We start from the raw sequence: 21,272 nt of genomic DNA, 5'->3' as shown, positions 1-21,272 counted from the left end.
AAATTTAAATATCAACAGCAGAGGCAAACACTTAAATAGCACTTTTCATTTAATCTTAAAATTCTGCAAGGTGGGAATCATTATCTCCATTTGTTTACGTGAGGACATTAAAGCATAAAGAAATTAAGTAATCTGCCCAAAGTTGCACCACTAGTAAGTGACTAGACCAGGAATTGAATCCTGTTAATTTGGCTTTGCAGTTCATACTCTTACCCTGATATGGCACCTCTCATTTATAGTTACATCATCACAAACTCTCTGTAAGTGTTTCCCATATTATTTCCTCCTCTCAAGATCAAGATTTACCTCTAAAACTTTCAGAAGGACATAGTCAATTGGAAAGCCTAACAAGGTAAGACTTTCCTGAAACTCAAAAGTTAAAACTCCTTCTCATTTCCATTTTGTTCATATGCTATAATTACACTATAATAATGAAATTATGTTGTATAATATAAGCTCCCTAGAAAAGGACCATCTTTTGATCATCTGTGCATCTTAATGGCTAGCACAAAACTTAGTATCTATTAAACATTTAATTCTCTAGTGAACCAATTTGCTTAAATTTCCTAGGGTAAAATTAGACAAACTAAATTCTAGTGCTTCCAGCTTTTGTATCCTAGAATTTTTACATGCAATTTTTCTTTTAAGTTCTTCTGTTATTTAGTGTATGCTTTGTTTATATATGCCAAGTATAATATGATGCCTAAAATTTATGGTTTTACTATTTTTGGTTTTACTTTTTATTTTATTTTTTAAAGATTTTATTTATTTGCAGAGAGAGAGTACAACCAGGGGGAATGGGAGGCACAGGGAGAAGCAGACCCCCTGTCAAGCACGGGTCCTGATGTGGGACTCGATCCCAGGACCCAGGGATCATGACCCAACCAACTGAGCCACCAGGCATTCCTGGTTTTACTTTTTAATCAAAAAATTTGGGGGGGGGGGCACCTGGGTGGCTCACTCGGTTAAGCATCTGCCTTTGGCCTGGGTCATGGTCTTGGGGTCCTGGGATCAAGTCCCGATCAGGCTCCCTGCTCAGTGGGGAGCCTGCTTCTTGTCCCTCTGCCTGCTGCTCCCTCTGCTTGTGCTCTGTCAAATAAAGTCTTTTAAAAAATTTTTGTTTTGTTTTGTTTTGTTTTTTTAAAGTAAGCTCTATGCCTAATGTGGGGCTTGAATTCACGACGCTGAGGTCAAGAGTTACACGCTCCATGGAATGAGCCCGCCAGGTGCCCTTCTGGTTTTAATTTTAATAAACTCAATAGCAGGATTACCTTTCTTCACTCACAAACTCTACAATCCTACAATAATTTGTACGGAACTAAAGTATGTAGTATGTCTATAATACTTAACTCGTTATATGATGATTCCACCAGTAAATATTACCATAAAAATACATTGTGGATATATTAAAGTAATTCTGTTACAAAAAATGTGGTTGTTACTCTCCTTACTCAAATGACTTCACTAAGACCATAAACAAACTCCTCAGTGACATTTAAAAATCATTAATCAATACTAATTAATTTCTTCCTTCTCCTTAAATTATTATTAAATTTATTAAATTATTATTAAATTATTAAATTATTATTAAATTATTAAATTTAATAAGACCCTTATAAACCATCAGAGATAAAATTCACATTTCTATAAATGAAAGAGCAAGTCTCATTTATTATGACTTTAGTACATGTTCATTAGAGAAAATCTGGAAAGCAAAGTATGAAGAAAAAAATATCAGTAGTAGTCCTTGCTGTCTGCCTGCTTTTTATCAACATTTTCTTATATCATCAAATACCAATTTTAATGGTATCATAATATTTCATATATGGCAACACTATAATTTAAGTGTAATTTAAATGTCCACTAGAGAAATTAAAATTTCTCTAGTGGGCATTTAAACTATTTTCACAATTATAACTTCCATCATAGTGAACACCCCTAAATATGTCTCCATATCTTTAGTAATTTCTTTGATAAAAAGTGTAATAAATTTTTACAAAGTTTAAATAATTTTACATCTCATTAGCGTTATGTGATACCTACAAACCAGTCTTTCTATAAATGCAAAGTAAGATGTGGGTGTTCTTTTTTCTTGTTAAAACAACAGAATCCTACCTGTAACATAATTTTGTATAATTCACATTCCAATATAGCTACATATACCAAGTCCAAAATATTTCTTAACAAAATAAATTTAACTTTAAACAACAATTCTTCCCCACCCAAATTTCAAGTAGTAGGGGCTTTTCTTTTCCCTTACCTACCCAGTTCACTCCATTCCTGTGCCACACCTGCCCTATACAACCATATTATCTTCCATGTGCTCCCCTTTCCACATGTGAACAAACTTGAGTTTTCCCTGGCTTATCAACATATTCTAAAGACATATGGAAAAAATTTACTGAAAGGGAAAACCATTTTCAATAATTATTTCAAATGATTTATTTTTTACTTCATTTAATTTGATACTGAGAACCCAATCAAATGTATGGTTATGAGTTCACCATTTGTCAATCATTATTTCTTTATCCAAATGTTTCTGCTCACAAGGAGAGAAAATACAAAGAATGTTATGTGGTAAAATGAGAGGACGACTTGTATATATACTTTATGATGCTTTCCTATTTTTCAGGATCATTAGGTTAAATTGAACTTAAATCTTGATACATTCAGGATAAAGAAATAATTGATTGTTCTATACCATCACTTTCCATCCATTTAGAAATAACTATGAAAGAGCATAAAACTCACCTAATATACTCTTAGTTATATGAATGGAATAAGCGATTAAGGAACAAGGAAGGTGAAGTACTGAGTTTGAATATCATCAAGTTATCTGAGGTGTTCACTAATCTAACTTCACACATATATATAGTATCCCCAAACTACTATATTTTTCATACCCCTGAAAAGAAGAGATATTTTCAAGAGCCAACTAAAGCAGTATTAATTGTGTACTTACTTTTGTAAAGTTACCAGAGAAATCCTATCCATCAAATACAAGATCGTTTCTTAATTCTCATCCTTAGTTCTTAGAGCTAACACTCAAGGGAAGTTGGGACAATGCTCCTGCTTAAAACTTTTATATGGTAACTCTATGATTAAGTTTTTAATCATGCCAAACTACTATTTTTTTTCTTTAATTAAGTAAATAAGTTTATATCTTTGTGTTACTGCTCACCAACAGCATTACCATAATGGAATTGTATTATTTTACTAGGACATTGGGTTCAGACCACAACTTTTCTGATTAATTCTACATATAAAAGTTCTGTCCGTCATAGAAAATGAGCTCAAAGATATGAGACAACATCTATTAAGCATCTTATTCAGAAGACATGTTTTAAACCCCAGAGAGAAAACAGAGTTCATAGAAAAAAGGTTCAGTTTACGCTACTGTCTGAATCAGTGTGTCCCCCCACCAAATTCTTAAGTTTAAAACTAAATGCCCAAGATGATGGTATTAAAAGGTAGCTTTTGGGAGGTAATAAAGGTACTGTGGGCTCCATGGAATAGTACCCTTTTAAAAGTGGTCCAGAGAACTAGCTCAGCCTTTCTACCATGTAAGGACAAAGCAAAAAGGTACCAGGTATGAACCAGGAAAGGAATCCTCACTAGAATGTGACCATTCTGGTACCTTAATCTTGGGACTTTCCAGTCTCCAGAACTGTGAGAAATTTCTGTTGTTTATATGTTACCTAGCCTGTAGTATTTTGTTTTAGCATCCCAAATGGACTAATACTGCCATATATTATACAGAGAGGGCTTTCAAAAATTTATAAAATTGTTTATTTTGAGGATGTTTAATCTCATAGTGACTAAGCCAAATTTGAATAATATGTATATATGAATGATTTCATGCCCATTCCCACCCCCCAAAAAAAGGCTGGGCTGACAAATATTAAATTTAGTATGTGTAGACTAATTTCTACAAAAATTTCTAAAAAACAAAAGAAAAACTCAAGGAAAAGTTGGTAGCAATGCACCTGGGTAAAAATGCCAGCCCACCTTATCAAGCCAAAAAAACCCAAATTATTTTTACCTTCTTATGGGTAATATGGCCAAACAGAAATGGCTGTTCAATGAAAAGAATGTATATGAAACATCTCTTAGAAGCTGAAATTTCAAAAGTCGAATCACTTACCTATGTACACTCTCTTGCTATATCTCTGCATCAGTAACAACACAAATACATGCAGTGGAATAAGGTTGATAATAAACACATAGCCACCCCAAGCAGAGACCTAGGAGTTAAGAAATGCAAAGTTAAATAATTTAAGATATTTGCTTTAAAAAATAGGTAAGTTTTATTTGTCATGACAATCTAAACATATAATGAATAGACATAAATACGATTCTTAACAATTTTGAGATATGCTTAAAATATTTATGTAACTTACAAAAAACCTATTTCTACTTATTTTTATTATTAAAATAACACAATCCCATAAATCCAACATGGTATTCTATGTTCACTGGAGAAATGGTCAAATTAAATAAGAACACTAAGAACATTATAATTTGTCAATTGGTAGTAAAAAGTCTTTTTCATGAGGGTAAGGATTCTTGGGATATAGATCACAAATTTTTAAAAGAAAAAAAAAGGATCTTACTTCCCCCATTTTTGATAATTACACTGCAAGAAGCTTGACTGAGAATAAGAACAATCAATGTTAGCATCAGCCAACAAGTGAATTACAAGGAACACTCAGATAATCTGGATATGTTTTGAGATACTCAAAATAAAAGTGCTACCTCGAGTAGAAATTACTTCCTACTAATGGATTACAAATCAAGATTCTATTTTAATATTTAGCATATATCATAAAATCAGAATATTCTATTTAATCAGAATAACTGGGTATGTTCTCGTCTAATTTTTTTTTTTATGTGATTCTTTACTTTTTTTAAAGTAAGCTATACACGGAAAGTGGGGCTTGAACTCCAAGACCCTGAGATCAAGAGTCACATGCTCTACCAACTAAGTCAGCCAGCCATCCCTGTTCTGGTCTAAATTAATAAAGTTTCTAAAGATAAGGTTTATTCTCAACCAACAGTATTACTTTTCTGAGTACATTCCACAGGCAATAAGCTCTTGTCAAGATAAAAATTTTAGGTGTGCTCTAATAATTAAAAGCTTAGAGGAACCATTTTACCAAGTCACATTAGGAGAACAGATGTTAACATATATGTTGTAACAATGCTGCCCTTGTCTAAAACCACTTGTAATGAACTACCCACCTTCAATGTACAATGCATATAGGAATACCAGTTTAGTGCTTCAGTCCCATGCTATTTTGCACCAAAAACAATGTTACTCTGATTGAGCACAGGTCCTAACTGAAGGACTTCAAATTACCTTCAAAATTTAAATGTAAACTTCAAAGAGAATGGGTACAACAGCACAGAATATGTCTTAGGCTTTAACCATTTTAAAAGGGGCATGGATAATCTGGATGCATATATTCCATGATATTTGTTTAAAAACGGGAAAAAAGCTTACCTAAAATTATCACTAATTTTCAGTATAAGACTACTATATATAGGCTGTGCTGTGGGGAGAAAAGGCAGGAGAATGAAGAGGTAATTTTGATTCCTAATCTTAAGTAATCTATTGTAAAAAGTATATAGGTAGTTCCTAGAGGATAGGACCATTATTTAGAAAAAGTTAAACATCTGAAAAGGAAAATTTTTGTTTTACTTGCTGCAAATATTATATTTGAGGGTTTGAATATTAGCTCTCCAACTAAAACAAAGTCCATACACACCGCAAGGATGGAGGTAGGGAAGAGGATGGCAGTAATAAATAGGAATGCATTAAACATCCTAAAGATTCCAGGAGAAAGGAAGCTAAGAACTAGTCTAGATGAGAAGAAAATGATGATGAAGAGGAATTGGTCTAATTGCCAAATACTTGCTAGACCTCATATAGTTTCAAATATGAATTCTTACCATATAGAAATACGATAAGCAGCAGCACATTGTCCAAAAAACTGACCCAGTTTTTACAGATTTTACCTAAAACACAAATAGGCAAATGTTTATAAATGTTCCTGCTAAATAAATAAAGTTAAATATTTAGTACACTTGTACTACAAAAAGCTAAAGTTATATATTTAAAGAAGGTACAATGGTTATTCACATATTCAGATCCACTTAATATATGTATTTAGAACACTGGGCAATAGTCAGACATTTTATAAATAGCCCTGATTTTTCTGTTGTTCTTATGCAGTTTTCAGGAAAAAGAAATATCTTAAAAGAAAAACAAATCGTATTTTCTATTTTAAAATAGATATCAACTTTTAAAATGATTTTTAAATGATTAAATGATTTTAAATCTTTTTTTAAATGATTAATATCAACAAATTGAGATTTTAACTAAATAAATTTATTCAGCAAATCTACATTTTTATATGTGATTGGTTTTCTTAGGCGTAACACCTTAATCTGTAATTTTTCATCATTTGAATATATATATATCTTACATACAAATCTAATTATGAGCATCCACTTTTGAAAACCTATCATCAGGAATTTTTATACACCATAACCAAGAACAATAAGCAATAAATAATAATCTATATCCTCAAGAAATTGATATTCCTACAATAATTTCTAGGATATGTCAGTAAAATTCTCAAAGACTCTGAATCAGAAAGAGAACCTGCAATCAATGAAAGGTTCAAAAAAATGACAAATCTCTACTGTCTAAAAAAAGCTAACCAAAGAAATAATTCCCAGATAAGTTTATATGCTCCTCTGAAAATAATAGTTTGGTTTAGAAAACTGAATTTTAAGTTTCAAAAGCACAAGTTCTCAATACTTATGCCAAGAGCAAAAATGTCATCTTTATTTAAAAAAAAAAAAAAATATATATATATATATACCTGATTTCAAGGAATTTACGTTTAAAAGGACTCTGCTAGTACACTAAAACAAACTACAGGTGACATGTAATCTTTGGAAGAACTGTAAAGCAAACACACACCTGACAGGAATGAAAGGAGGGGGAGAGGAAGGAAAGAGAAAACATTCCTAGTTTATAGCGCTTAAAGATATATTATCAGGCTGACTTCTATTAGAGTAATGAAAGGTTGCTTTGAATTCAACATTGTAGTATATGTGTGACAAAACACATCCCCTTTCCCCCACTGAAACTAGTTTGATCTATGCTAAAATGTGAATAGGGAAGGTAGTATATTAAAATACTGATATTTTAAAAGTGAAAAATATTTCCAGGAATGATTAGAAATTATTCCTATAATAGCCAATCTCTAGAGAGTGGAGAAGTGAGATGGAACCAAGTGCTAATGCCAAAATCAGAGACCAAGAGACAAATTAGAGAGACCAAAGGTGATTTTTAGAAAGGAAAACAGCTACCGGGGAAATGGGAATGAAAAGAATGTTCAGAAAGGCCTAATTCTTTTATTTTTTTAAAGATTTTATTTATTTGAGGGAGAGAGAAAACGAACATGGTGGGGGGTGGTAGGCAGAGGGAGCAAGGAGCCTAAGGACGCAGGGCTTGATGATCCCAGGACCCTGGGATCATGACCTGAGCCACCCAGGTGTCCCAGAAAAGCCTAATTCTAAATGGGGAGACTAGAAGAAATAGTGTTCTCAGAGGATGAGATGCTCCAGAAACAAAATGGAATCCCAAGAACCAGGGGCAAGAAGGCTATGGCAGGTAGATCAATAAAGAAGAAAAAAAAAAAGATTCTACCTATTGATTGAGGGAAAAAAAGGCTACGCAGTGAACTGAAGGCACAGAAGACAAATGTTGGCAGGGAAAACTTGCAAATGACCATTCAGTGCTTTATATTTGTGTGTCAGCTATTTTTTTGCGTCTTAGCTCCAAATGCATGCTTCAATATATATTCTATGATAAACAACAGAATACTTTCTAAGTATTTCTCCTTTAAAGTGAGTATGATGTTAAGGTTTCTTGGTAGAGGGTGCTGAAGGAACACTGTAGCAGAGGCTCTCCAATCATTTCAGGTGTAGGCTGGTGTTGGTGGTATGGGTGTGAGAACATCTTGTAGTGCTGACCCTGGCCATGTAGCAGAACACGATCCTCCTATGACTCTGCAGCCTTGGTCTAGTAGTAACTTTTCTGCAGTCCTCTTGACATGGTAACCAAAAGCCCTATACAACACAGTCTAAAAGCTTCTTGCCCCTGCTGGTAAACTTCCACTGCACACAATGCTATAGGTTACCAACTCCCCACTCCTGAATGCCTCATTCCAGAGGGTAGCCAATCACCTGTCACGCAGCTCCAAAGGAGCTCTAGGCTGGGCTAACCATCAAACTTCTCTGGGCCTGGTGGGCAGAACCACACTCTCTCTAATGAAACCTGAATCCTAAGTTTGTCCGTCCTTGACTACCTTCCCTCAGCCCTAGCATATCATATAGCATTTCTTTCTGTATTACTCTTCTATCATAGTTAATACTTCTTTTCCTAAAACTCTCCTTATGTAATCTACTGTGACTGACTGGGCCCAGTCCTGCTACAATCTATTATCAAAAAATACTTATAAAATATACTAAGTATAGTCCATATCCTAAAATTACCTCAAACCTTAAAACCAACTGTGTAGGCTGAAAGAGAATGAGAAAAGGAATCAAACATATTCTGCTGTATTTACTAATACACACAAAACTCTGCAAGGCTATGCTGGACACACAAATTATAACTCAAGTCATGACCCAACTGGAGAGGTAAGACACAAAAACAAGAACTAAAGTCAAAGCACAATATGACTGAGACCACATGGTAAGTATAGACACTGAGTGGCATAAGGTCCTTATAAATCCTGATGCCTTATAGATCCTGTTGGTAACAGAAATACAAGACGGGAGGATGGTATATGACTGAGTGTTGAGGTCCAAATTTACAGTGGTAGGAATGTAGACATAAAGGAGAAGCTATGTTCAAAGGCCAAATGAACATGTTTTGATAAACTACTAGAATTAGAGAGTGGTAGAGAAAAAGAAGTTGAGAACTCCTAGTTTTCTACCTTGCAGCACTACAACCATCAGTGGGGAAGAGGAAGGCCAAGAGATGGTAGGTTTGGATAGGGTTTTTTTAAATTCAGTCTTTGACATATTAATATTAAAACTCCTGAATTAGAACTCTTCAACAATGGAACTAGAAATCAGAAGGAAAAAATGCCTGGGAAATTCCCAAATATTAGGAAACTAAACAACATGCTTCTAAAGAACCCATGGGTCAAAGAAGAAATTAAGAATTAGAAAGATATTTTAACTACATGACAATGAGAACACAACATACTGAAATATATGGAGTATAGCTAAAGCAAAGATGAAAAGCATAATTTAAATTTCATATTAGAAAAACAAATAGCTAAAATAACTTGACTTCAACATCAAGAAGCTATAAAGGAGCGAACCAAATACAAAATAGAATAATAAAAGTCAAAAATTCAATGAAATAGAAAGCAAATACAGAGAAAAATAAACAAAACCAGAAGGTGAATAAACTTTTAACCAGACTGACCAGGAAAAAAGATACAAATGACCAGTACTAGGAATAAGAGAGGTAACATCACTATAGACTGTACAGAAATTCAAAGAATTATAAAGGAGTATGATGAATAATTTATGCCAATGAATCAGGTCATATACATGAAATGAAAACTTTCAAAAAAGAAATATTTTACCAAATTATTCATAAAGAAAATCAGAACAGAATTATGTAAATAAAAAATGAATTAGTAATTAAAAATCTTCCCAGGTTCAGATGGTTTCACTGGTGAAAATTATCAACAGTTATGAAAGACACAATACCAATCCTATAAAGATACTTTCAGAAAACAGAGAAGAAGGAAACACTTCCCTAACTATTTTAAGAGCCCAGTATAACTCTGAGATCAAAGCCGGACAGGGGTGCCTCGATAACTCAGTCAGTTAAGCATCTGCCTTGGCCTCAGGTCATGATCCCAGGGTCCTGGGGTCAAGCCCCCAGGACTGAACTCCATTTCTCCCTCTCCTTCTGCCCATCCCAATGCTTGTGCTCTTGCGCAAGTAAATAAATAAAATCTTAAAGCAACAAAAAACCAAAGCCAGACAAAGACATCACAAGAAAAGAAAACTACATGTTAATAATCCCTCCTGGAAATAGATGAAAAAAAATTCTTAACAAAATATGAACAACACAAAACTAGCAATTAAAAAAAAAAGGATTATATATCATGAACAAGTGGAATTGATTCCATGAATTCAAGGTTGTTTTAACATCTGAAAAAAAAAAAAAATTAACACAGTGGTTCCCTAATGTGGACTAGGGAGAAAGTATATCTGGCATCTAGTGTGTGGATGTAAGGGATACACTAAACACTCTGCAACATAACAGATAACTGCCTTCCCCAAATGTCAACAGTATTAAAGAAGAGAAACATTGAATTAATGAGGGACAAAACCATATGATCATCTCAATAGACACAAAAAAGCTACTGACAAAACCTAACACCCATTCGTGATAAATATTCTCAAATTGAAAATATAAGAAAACTTCCTTAAGCTATGGTAAAGGACATCTAAAAAAACAACAAACATCACACTTAATGGTTAAAGTCTGAATGCTTTCCCTTTAAAATCAGGAAGGAAAGGATAAAAAAATTCTCACTGCTTCTACTGAACACTGTTAGAGGTTCCAACCAGTATAATGAGGCAAGAAAATTTCTGTTCTTTGAAAGATATTGTTAAAAAAATAAAAGGACAAGCTACAGACTGGGAACAAATGTTTATAAAACATACATATGATAGAAAACTTGTTTCCAAAATATATAAAGAACTCTTACAACTCAATAATAAGAAAACAACCCAAGCAAAACATAGGCAAAAGGTCTGAAGAGACATTTCAAAGAAAAATCAGAATGCTAAATAAGCACATGAAAAGATGCTCAATGTTACTCACCGGAGAAAAGCAAATTAAAACCATGAGATACCACTACATACCTACTCGAATGGCTGAACTTTAAAAATCTGAACATATCACATGCTGGTAAAAGCAGAGTGAATGCAATGCCTCATACTTTGGTGGAAGGAATGAAAAATAACACTGCCACTCTGGAAAACTGTTTTGGCAGCTGTTTAGAAATTTAAACATGTACTCATATTACAAACCAGCAACCCCCCACATACCTAGGCATCTGTCCAAAAGGAATACAAATATGTGATCATATACAGAACTGTATGCAAATACTTATAACTATTACATCATAAATGCCAAAAATTGGGAAAAATAAGCAACAGTATATCCATATAGTACACCCATACTACTCAGCAATAAAAAACAACAAACTACTAAAATATGCAAAAACATGGATGACTCTCAAAAGTCTTATGCTAAGTGAAGTAAGCCATACATTAAGAGTCACCCTTTACTGCATGTTTCTACAACTTGGCATTATGGAAAACAAACTCCCAAAAATATGTAGATAGAAATCAGATCTGCGGTTGCAAGAAATATGGGTTAAGGAGAGGACTGATTACAAAGGCAGAGGATAAAACAAACAAAAAAAAATTCTATAGGAGGCAACAGTATGTACTGTTCCCAGTACTATTTCATCTGCATCAGCTCTGTTTTTGGTGAGTGCTAACACAGAGGTAAAAACAAACATGTACTCATCAATTTCTGTGTTCCTATAATGCTTTACACATTAACTCATTTAAACCATATAACGTAGTACTATTATTACTTCCGTTTTATAGCTGATTTAATAGACATGGGGGTGGTTTAAATAACTCCTAGTGATAAGAATTGAAATCCAGGAAAGAGGAAACCAGACCATGGCAGTTTGGCTCCAAAGACTCTACTCTTAAGTACTTGATCCTGACCAAAAAAAAAAAAAAAAAGTTTAGAAACTATAGGACACAAATCTAAAAGCATATGCAAAAATGGTTGGAAATGGTGCTTTGAAAACAGAGTACTTCATTTAAAAGATTCTGAAGACATAACTTGTAAGAGACATTAAGCAGTCTAAAAAGAAACATACCAAATGAGGAATGAGTAGACAACTTACATTTACATTTTAGAGATTAGACATAAAATGTTTTCTACTTCATGTCATTTGGTTACCAAAAAACTCACAGTAGTCAGAGCTGTTATTATTTTTACTTTCAATTGGTAAAGATCGAATTTGACATAAATGTAATTAATAAGCTCTGTAACTAAATGTTTTTTATATTTCATTTATAAGAAAAGGGAATGAGAGTAAAGTGTCAAACAACTTGCCCCAAGTCAGAAAATGAGTTCTTATGTAAGAACTCCAAACCAACTCATTTCAAATATTGGAGCTGCTTCTACTTTAAACCTATTTTAAATATGTAGCTTGAAAAAACAGAACAAAGGAAAACCTCACGAAAGAATTTAGTCCTTAGTGAGTATGCTTTATCATTCTGTCACATTGTCATTCTTGTTTTTTCTTTAAGATTTTATTTGTCAGAGAGAAAGAGAGAGAGAGAGAGCACACAAGCAGGCAGAGATGGAGAGAGAAGCAGGCTCCCAGGACCCTGGGATCATGACCTGAGTGGAAGGCAGCGGCTTAACCCTCTGAGCCACCCAGGTGTCTCTCACACTATCATTCTTAAAAGCAACAGGATACTCATAATTGCCCCTACCAGCTCATCAAGTTCATTTAACTCTGTATAATCAACATATAAAACAGCACCGGTTCCACAGTGTGTTCTACAAAAGTATCTGTTGAATTAATAAAACAAAATTATGCCACTTAAAAAGAATATTGTAATGGAGAACCCGATGCAAAATTCATATGGAAATACAAAGGACCCTAAATGTCCAAACAAAAATTATTAGTGTATAAAAGCTAGCATTATGTTAACTTTGATTTGTAATTCCAAATTTAGTTTTCTACGTACTTTAGGAGACTAATACAACTTAAAGAATTATTAGTTTATGTCTTTGCACACACAATGTATAAAAATCTAATTTTGTGACAAAAGGGGTAGGAACAGAGTTGTAAGATTTTTTTATGTGCTACTGAAGATAAGCTAGTATAAATTGAAATAAGAGTATTATAATATTAGAATGATAAATGTAACTCCCATGGTAACCACAAAGAAAACAGCAATATAACATATACCAAAAGGAAATGAGAAAGACATTTAAACATTTCACTACCAAAAAAAAAAAAAAAATCAACACAAAAGACAGTAATTAGGGACAGAAAAGCTACTAGGCATGTAAAAAATAAATAAAATAAATAGCAAAATGTTAGAAAGAAGATCTTTCTTATCAGGAAGCACTTTAAATGTAAATGGCCAGACAAAAACCTACTGACCAGTTATCACCTATGAACACTGATGCAAAACCCTCAACAGAATACTAAAAAACAAATTCAGCAGCAAGTATGTCAAGTATGAGATTATAGAAAAACATGTTTAAACATGCAAAGACTTGAGGAATACTGTACTTTGAGACCTTCCTAAGGCATGTACCAGAAGAATATCTTGGTCCAACTGAGAAATATACATAAAAAATATTTTAAGGGGCATCTGGGTGGCTTAGTCCAGTGAGCAACCGATCTCATGATCTTATGGGTGGTGGGACTGGGCCACCCTGGCCTCTGTGCTCAGTGGGGAGTCTTCCTGAAGATTCTCTCCCTCTGCCCCTCCCCCCACAAGCACATGTGCACACGTGCTCTAAATTAAATAAATCTTTAAAAATATTTTTAAAAATATCAATATATAAAATATGTGTTAATACACACTTAATAACATTTTGTTAATATACAACATATAACATAAAAGCCACATATGGAAAAGTCCACAGCAAACATAATGGTGAATGGCTGAAGTTTTTCCTGTAAGATCAGGAGGACAAGGTCCACTTTTGCACTTCTAGTCAACATAATACAGTTGGCCCCTGAACAATGCAGGGGGGTTGCACACAGGGCGGCTGCAAATTTGCACACAGTTGCAAATTTGCATACAACTTTTGACCCTAAAAAACTTAACTACTAACAGCCTACCATGGACTGGAACCTTACCCCTAACATAATCAGCTGATTGACACATACTTTAATATGTTACATGTTTTTATAATGTATTCTTACAATAAAGCCAAAGAAAGTATTTTAAAAATCATAAGGAAAATACATTTATATACTGTACTGTATCTCTTGAAAAAAAAAAAAATCCACGTAAGTGAATCCTCACAGTTCAAACCTGTGTTGTTCAAGGGTCACCTGTACTTGAAGTTTTAGTCAGAGCAGTCAGACAAGAAAAAGAAATGGCATCCAAATTAGAAAGAAGTAAAATGATTCCTATTTGCACATAATATGATTTTATATGTAGAAAACCTTAGATTACACACATACTCAAGCGGTCAGACCCGATAAATGAATTTGGCTAAGTAAGCAGGATACAAAGTCAATATACAAATAGCAGTTGTATTTCTATACCAACAATGAACAATCTGAAAAGGAAATTACTGAAAAAATTCAATTTCAATAGCATCAAGAATAAAATACTTATGAATTAACAATGAAAGACTTTTAACAATGAAAACCCTAGAACACTGCTACACAAAATTAAAGACATAAATGGAAACATCCCATGTTCATTCATGAATTGAAAGTATTAAGATAACAATACTACTCACTCAAAGTAATCTATAAAGTCGATGTATTCAGAATCAAAATCCCAATGTTTTTTGCAGAAGTAAAAAACCCATTCTATAATTCATACAGCATCTCAAAAGACCCCTAATAACCAAAAGTATTTTGAAAAAGTTCAAGCTAGAGAAAACATACTTCCTGATTTTCAATGGTGCCAAGACTATTCAATGGGGAAAGGATAATCTTCAATAAATGGTGCTGGGAAAGCTGGACATCTGTGCAAAATGATGAAGTTGAGCCCTTACCTAACACTATATACAAGACTGACTCAAAAAGATCTAAATGTAAGACCTAAAACTCTTTAAGAAAACACAGGGCAAAAAGCTTCATCACATTAAATTGGCAATGATTTCTCAGATAAGACACCAAAGGCAAAGCAGCAAAAGAAAAGACTCACGAATTGGACTTCATGGAAAATCATAAACTGTCAAGACAATATAATAAAAAGGCAACTCATGGAATGAGAGAAAATATTCAGAAGTGATGCATCTAATAATGGATTCATATTGAGAATATATAGAGAACTCCTAAAACTGATCAACAGCAACAAGAAAAACCTGATTCAAAAATGGGCAAAGGACTTGAATAAACATTTCTCCAGATATACAAATAACCACAAGCAAAGATACTCAACATCATTAGGTACCAGGAAAGTGTAAACCAAAACTACAATGAGATACCATCTCATACCCATTAAGATAGCTACTATCCAAGGGGCGCCTGGGTGGCTCAGTGGATTAAGCTGCTGCCTTCGGCTCGGATCATGATCTCGGGGTCCTGGGATTGAGCCCCACATCTGCCCAGCATCCCTGCTGAGCGGAGAGCCTGCTTCCCCCTCTCTCTCTGCCTCTCTGCCTACCTGTGATCTCTCTGTCAAGTAAGTGAATAAAATCTTTAAAAAAAAAAAAGATAGCTACTATTAAAAAAAAAAAGAATTAGAAAAAGAAAAAAAAAGAAAATAACAGGTGTTGACAAGGATGTGAGAAAAACTGGAACCCTTGTGTACTGCTGATGGGAATGTAAATTGATACAGTGGCTATGGAGAACAGAAAGGTAGTTCTTAAAAAAATAGAAAACAGCATTATCACATGATCTGGCATTGAACTTCTGGGTACGTACTGCAAAGAAATGCAAACAATATCTCACAGATATCTCTACACCTATGTTCACAGCAACGTCATTCACAATTATTAAGATATAAAAGCAACCCATGTGTCCATCAACTGATGAATGGATAAACAAAATGTGGTATCTAAACAAAGTGGAATGTTATTCTGCCTTAAAAAGGAAGGAAATTCTGGGGTGCCTGGGTGGCTCAGTGGGTTAAGCCTCTGTCTTCGGCTCAGGTCATGATCTCGGGGTCCTGGGATCAAGTCCCACATGGGCTCTCTGCTCGGCAGGGAGCCTGCTTCCTCCTCTCTCTGTCTGCCTCTGTGCCTACTTGTGATCTCTCTCTGTCAAATAAACAAATGAATTCTTTAAAAAAAAAAAAGGAAGGAAATTCTGACATATGCTTACAACATGTATGAACCCTGAGGACATGATATTATGCTAAGTGAAATAAGCCAATGATAGAAAGATAAAAACTGTATGATTCCACTTATATGAGACACTCAGGGTAATCAAAACGAAAGAGACCAAAAGTAGAATGGTGATTGCCCAGGACAGCGGAGGGAAGAACGGGGAGTTACTGTTTAATGGATATAGTTTCAAATTTCCTAAGGTGAAATGTTACAGAGATGGACAGTAGTAGTGGTGAATGTATTTAAGGTACTTAAAAACAGTTAAATTTTATGTGTATTTTACCATAATAAAAACAAGAGTTACAACCTCATATCAATAAGGGATATATTAAAAACACACAAACACAAAAAAAGTAAGTACTGGCAAGGATTTAGAGAAATTATAACCTTCCTAAATTGTTGGTAGGAATGGTAGGCACATGGTACAACCACTGAGGGAAACAGTCTTCAGGTTTCTCAAAAAGTTACACAGAGTTACCATGTGAACCAAACAATTCTACTCTTAGATATGTACTAAAGAGAAACGAAAACATACATCTACACAAAAACTTGTACACAATGTTGTTAGCAGCATTATTCATAATAATCAATATGTGAGAACAACTCAACTGTCCCAACAACTGATGGCTAAAAATAAAATAAAATAAAATAAAATGAAATGCAGCATACCCATATAATGCATCATTCAGCCATTAAAAGGAATGAATTATCGATACATGTGAACAACATGAATGATAATGCTAAGTGAATGGAAGCCATACATAAAAGGTTACATATTTTATGTGGGTTTTACTTATATGAAAAATCCAGAACTGGTTTAGTTTATAGGGGCAAAAAATTAAATTAATGGAGGGAAGGGGAATTGGGAAAATACAGTTTCTTCCAGGGTGATAAAATGTTCTGTAAATAAGTAGAAGATATGAAAAAACACTAACTTATATACTTTAAAATGGATGAAATAGTGAATTTTTTGTTATATGAGTTTTGTCTCAATTTTCAAAAGTTAAATTTTTAAAATGTTGAAAGGTAATTAAGGTACCAGCTAAGGCACTCTTGCTATGGTTCAGACTCGTAATATGTTAAAAAACAACAAAAAGCAAAAAACTAAGAAATACAAGGGCACCTGGGTGGCTCAGTTGGTTGAGCGAATGACTCTGGATTTCGACTCAAGTCATAATCTCAGGGTCAGTAGTGAGATTAAGTCCCATGTCAGGCTCTGCACTGGGTGTGGAACCTGCTCAAGATTCTCTCTCCCTCTTCCCCTCCCTACCTCTGTTGCGCATGCTCTCTCCAAAAAATTAAAAAATAAAATACAAAACTATACAGAGAATACCACTTTTGTGTTTTTCTTTTCACTTCTGTGTTTCTTAAAAATATAAAGAAATTAGAGAAGTGATGAAATGCAAATGGTAATAATATCTGGGTGATGGTTTCTGTACATTATTTTTGTTTCCAAATTTCTAACAAATAGGATATATTATTTATTTTTTTTTAAGATTAATGTATTAGAGAGAGAGAGGGTGCATGTGGTGAGGGGAGGGGTAGAGGGAGACAGATTCTTAAGCTGACTCTACAGTGAGTGCGGAGCCTGATGCAGGGGTCAATCGCACATCCTAAAGATCACCACCTGAGCCAAAACCAAGAGTCAGATGCTTATTAACCCACTGTGCCACCCAGGCACTCCAGGATATATTATTTTTTAAATTATAAAATGTTTCAAATATATAGAAGAATAAAGAACAGACTTCTAAATGAGAATACTTATTTGCTTCAGATGATTTTATTAAAAATTTTAACAACATAGTTGAATGTCCCTTAAAACTTCTTCCTCAAAAATCACTTACTCACACTATATTGAGAACAACCACTAATGAAGTTGATGTACATGATGGATATATATGCTATATTTTTATTCACAACATATGGTATGATTTGTACTGTTTAAAATTTAAATAAAGATATCATACTGTACATATTGCACCTCAACTTATTTTTCCATTTGGCATTATATTATAAAGATCTATCAACACTCATACATACTTTGAAAATTTTAAAGATTATATGTTAAAAGGCCTCAAACAGATGTTCCAAATTTTGTGTTTTTTCCTCTTATGCACAAAATTAAGACTATGTTTTTAAACAGTTTTGGGTGAATACAGCAGCATTAGCAGCATCCTACTGCTTGTCGTCATATTCATCTCCATGGGTGTTTTCTTCTGAAATTCGAAATCAAGCAACCATCTACATTGTTGACTAAAACATTCTCCCCTGAAATTTCCAAAGTAAAAATTTCCAAGAGCTAAGTAATTTTAAAAGATGTAATTATTAAAGAGCAAAATAATGCTTCCATTCACCTAGATACCTAAAAATATACTTAACACATAAAAAAGTATTCACATGTAAAATTTTTGGCCATTTTCAACATTGAAAGAGTATGAGCAGAGGTTACAAGTAAAATAATAAACAAATGCAAGCTTTAAGTTGAAGCCAGTACTAAGTAACATCCTTTTACGTATTAAAAAGAACATTAAGTTTAGGTAACTTGGCAACATACTTCTGGTTTCTGGTTCCAAATATAAGGAATCATTCTATCCTAACAGAAAGTAAAACCCTGAACAGACTGAAGAATCAACAACTCTTCCTGGATTTGTGAGGAAATGACAAAGGACAAATTGCTGCCCTCAAGATTAGAGATATACATGCAAACACAGTGTCACACCAGTGGGAACTGATATGGGAAACAGTGGGAGACACAGCACATAGGAAAACCTGAACTGTCTGAGGAAAGGCTGGAAGCTCAGTGTGGAAACTTAAAAAGTTAAAAACTTAATTCAGTGTGGAAACTTAAAAAGTCCAGAGTGAACCTATTCGTAGAAAGGCCCCCACAATTCTGTGGGGTTTGCCTCCAGGAACTCCATTAGGTTCTTACAGTAAATATAGGAAACAAATCCCCTTTCCAGCACAAGGAAGGGAAAGGGCCATTTTGAAATACGTCTGAACATTCTGTTCTTAACAAGGCCTGTCCTTGGAGAACTTATGTGGGGGAGGGGAAATATCCAACTTCAGTCAGCTCTAGCCAACCCTGTCTACTTAAGTAAGGCAGAGGGGAGGAGGGCAACACACTTACAAAGTTCACAATCCTGCTTACTAAAAGACTCAGACCTAATCACACAAGTACAGAATGCTTTCCCTTTCCATACACCTTAACTCTTATTTATTGTAATTTCTTTTACCTAGTACATCAGGAAAAGAAAGAATGAATAGAGTATTTGAAACAATAATGACAGAGAATTCCCCAAACTAACGTCAAGACACCAAACCAGAGGAAACTCAAGTACTAAAGAAAAAATGCCAAAAATCCAACTACCCTGTATCAGGCACATCTCTGTCAAACTACAGAAAATTAAAAAAAATTCTGAAAAAAGCCAGAAGAAAAACACCTTACCTAGAGAGGGACAAAAATTACATGACGCCTACTCAGAAACCAACCAAGCAAGCAAGAATAGAACAGAATCAGATATTTAAAGTACTGAGAGGGAAAAACACCAACCCAGAATTCTGTACCCTGTGAAATTATCCTTCAAAATTTAAGGAGAAATAAGGACTTTTACAGACAAACAAAAATTGAGAGAATTTGTTGACTGTAGGCCTGCCTTGCAATAAACATTAAAAGTTCTTAGAAGAAAATAACACAGATCAGAAAACTGAGATCTACATAAAGAAAGGAAGAGCACTGGGAAAAAAAAAAAAGAAAGAAAGAAAGGAAGAGCACTGATGGAATAAATAAAAAATAAAAACTACTTCAGGGTGTCCGGATGCTTGCTCAAGTTGGTTATGCATCTGCCTTCGGCTCAGATCATGATCCCAGGACCCTGAGATGGAGCCCCTCATCTGCCTCCCTGCTCAGTAGGGAGTCTGCTGCTTCTTCTCCCTCTGCCTCTCACCCCTGCTCATGCTATCTCTCTCTCTCTCTCTAATAAAATCTTGAAAAAACACAACTATTTCTTATTCTTAATTGATCTAACACATAAGTTTTTTGAAAATAATACCACCTATGTATTCTATTATGTATGCTAATGAGTATAACCTTACATATATATTATTATATATGCATGAAATGAATGACAGCAATGATACAGGGAATAAGAGGGAGGAATTAGGATTATTTTGTTATTATAAAGTACTCACACTACCTGTGAAGTGGTACAGTGTTCTTTGAAAGGTGACTTGGAATAGTTGTAAATGTATGCTGCAAATTCTAGGACAACCACTAAAACAGTAAAAAACAAAACAAAAACTGACATGCTAAGAAAGGAGAGAAAATAGAATCCTATAAAATGTTCACTTAAAACCGTAAGAGGCAGAGAAAGAGTGAAGGGCAAAAAAAGAAAGAGCAGGGTAACAAATAGAAAACAGGAAGACATATAGTATAAATATTAATCCAACAATATCAATAATCACTTTGCATGCCAATAGTCTAAATGCACACATTAAAAAACAAATTGACAGGGATGGATCAAAAAACAAGACCCAAATTTTTGTTGTCTGCAAGAAACCTAGTTTAAATATAAAGACACATATAGATTAAAAATGAATAGATGGCAAAAAAAATACACCATGCTAACACTAATTGAAAGAAAGCAGGAGTAGCTATATTAATTTCAGATCAGACTTCAAAGCAAATAAAGTTATCAGGGATAAGAAAGGCATTATGTAATTATACATAATGACAAAGGGATTAATTTCTCCAAGAAGAAATAACAACCCTTAAAGTCTATACACCTAACAACAGAGCATCAAACTAAGCAAGGAAAAAATTGATAGAAATGCAAGGAGAAATAGATGAATCCACTATCTTTGGAGACTTCAAAACCTCTCTCTCAGAAACAGACAGAAGCAGCAGCTAGATAATCAGTAAGGATGTAGGTGAACTCAAAATCATCAAAAAACTAGGTATCCTGGATCTACAAACTACTTCATCCACAACCAGGAAAATAATACATTCTTCTCAAGGCCATATACATGGAACATTCATCAAAATAAACCACATTCTGGGCCATAAAATACATCTGAACAAATTTAAAGAATA

General features: G+C 34.0%; 1 protein-coding gene across 1 annotated transcript in view; it reads right to left on the bottom strand.

Moving 5' to 3' along the window:
* STT3B (STT3 oligosaccharyltransferase complex catalytic subunit B) overlaps positions 1-21,272 on the bottom strand; it is a 97,786-nt gene that overhangs the window by 28,341 nt on the left and 48,173 nt on the right. The window contains exons 4-5 of the mRNA XM_080804803.1: positions 5,953-6,018; positions 4,145-4,244 (exon numbers count right to left, since the gene is read on the bottom strand). Coding sequence (XP_080660929.1) covers positions 4,145-4,244; positions 5,953-6,018 — 166 coding nt within the window. The remainder of the gene's footprint in view (positions 1-4,144; positions 4,245-5,952; positions 6,019-21,272) is intronic.

Source organism: Martes martes, assembly GCF_963455335.1.
Source record: "Martes martes genome assembly, chromosome: 1".
NCBI classification, from domain to species: domain Eukaryota; kingdom Metazoa; phylum Chordata; class Mammalia; order Carnivora; family Mustelidae; genus Martes; species Martes martes.
Note: the sequence above shows the minus strand (reverse complement) of the source record. Positions and strands in the feature narration are given on the sequence as shown.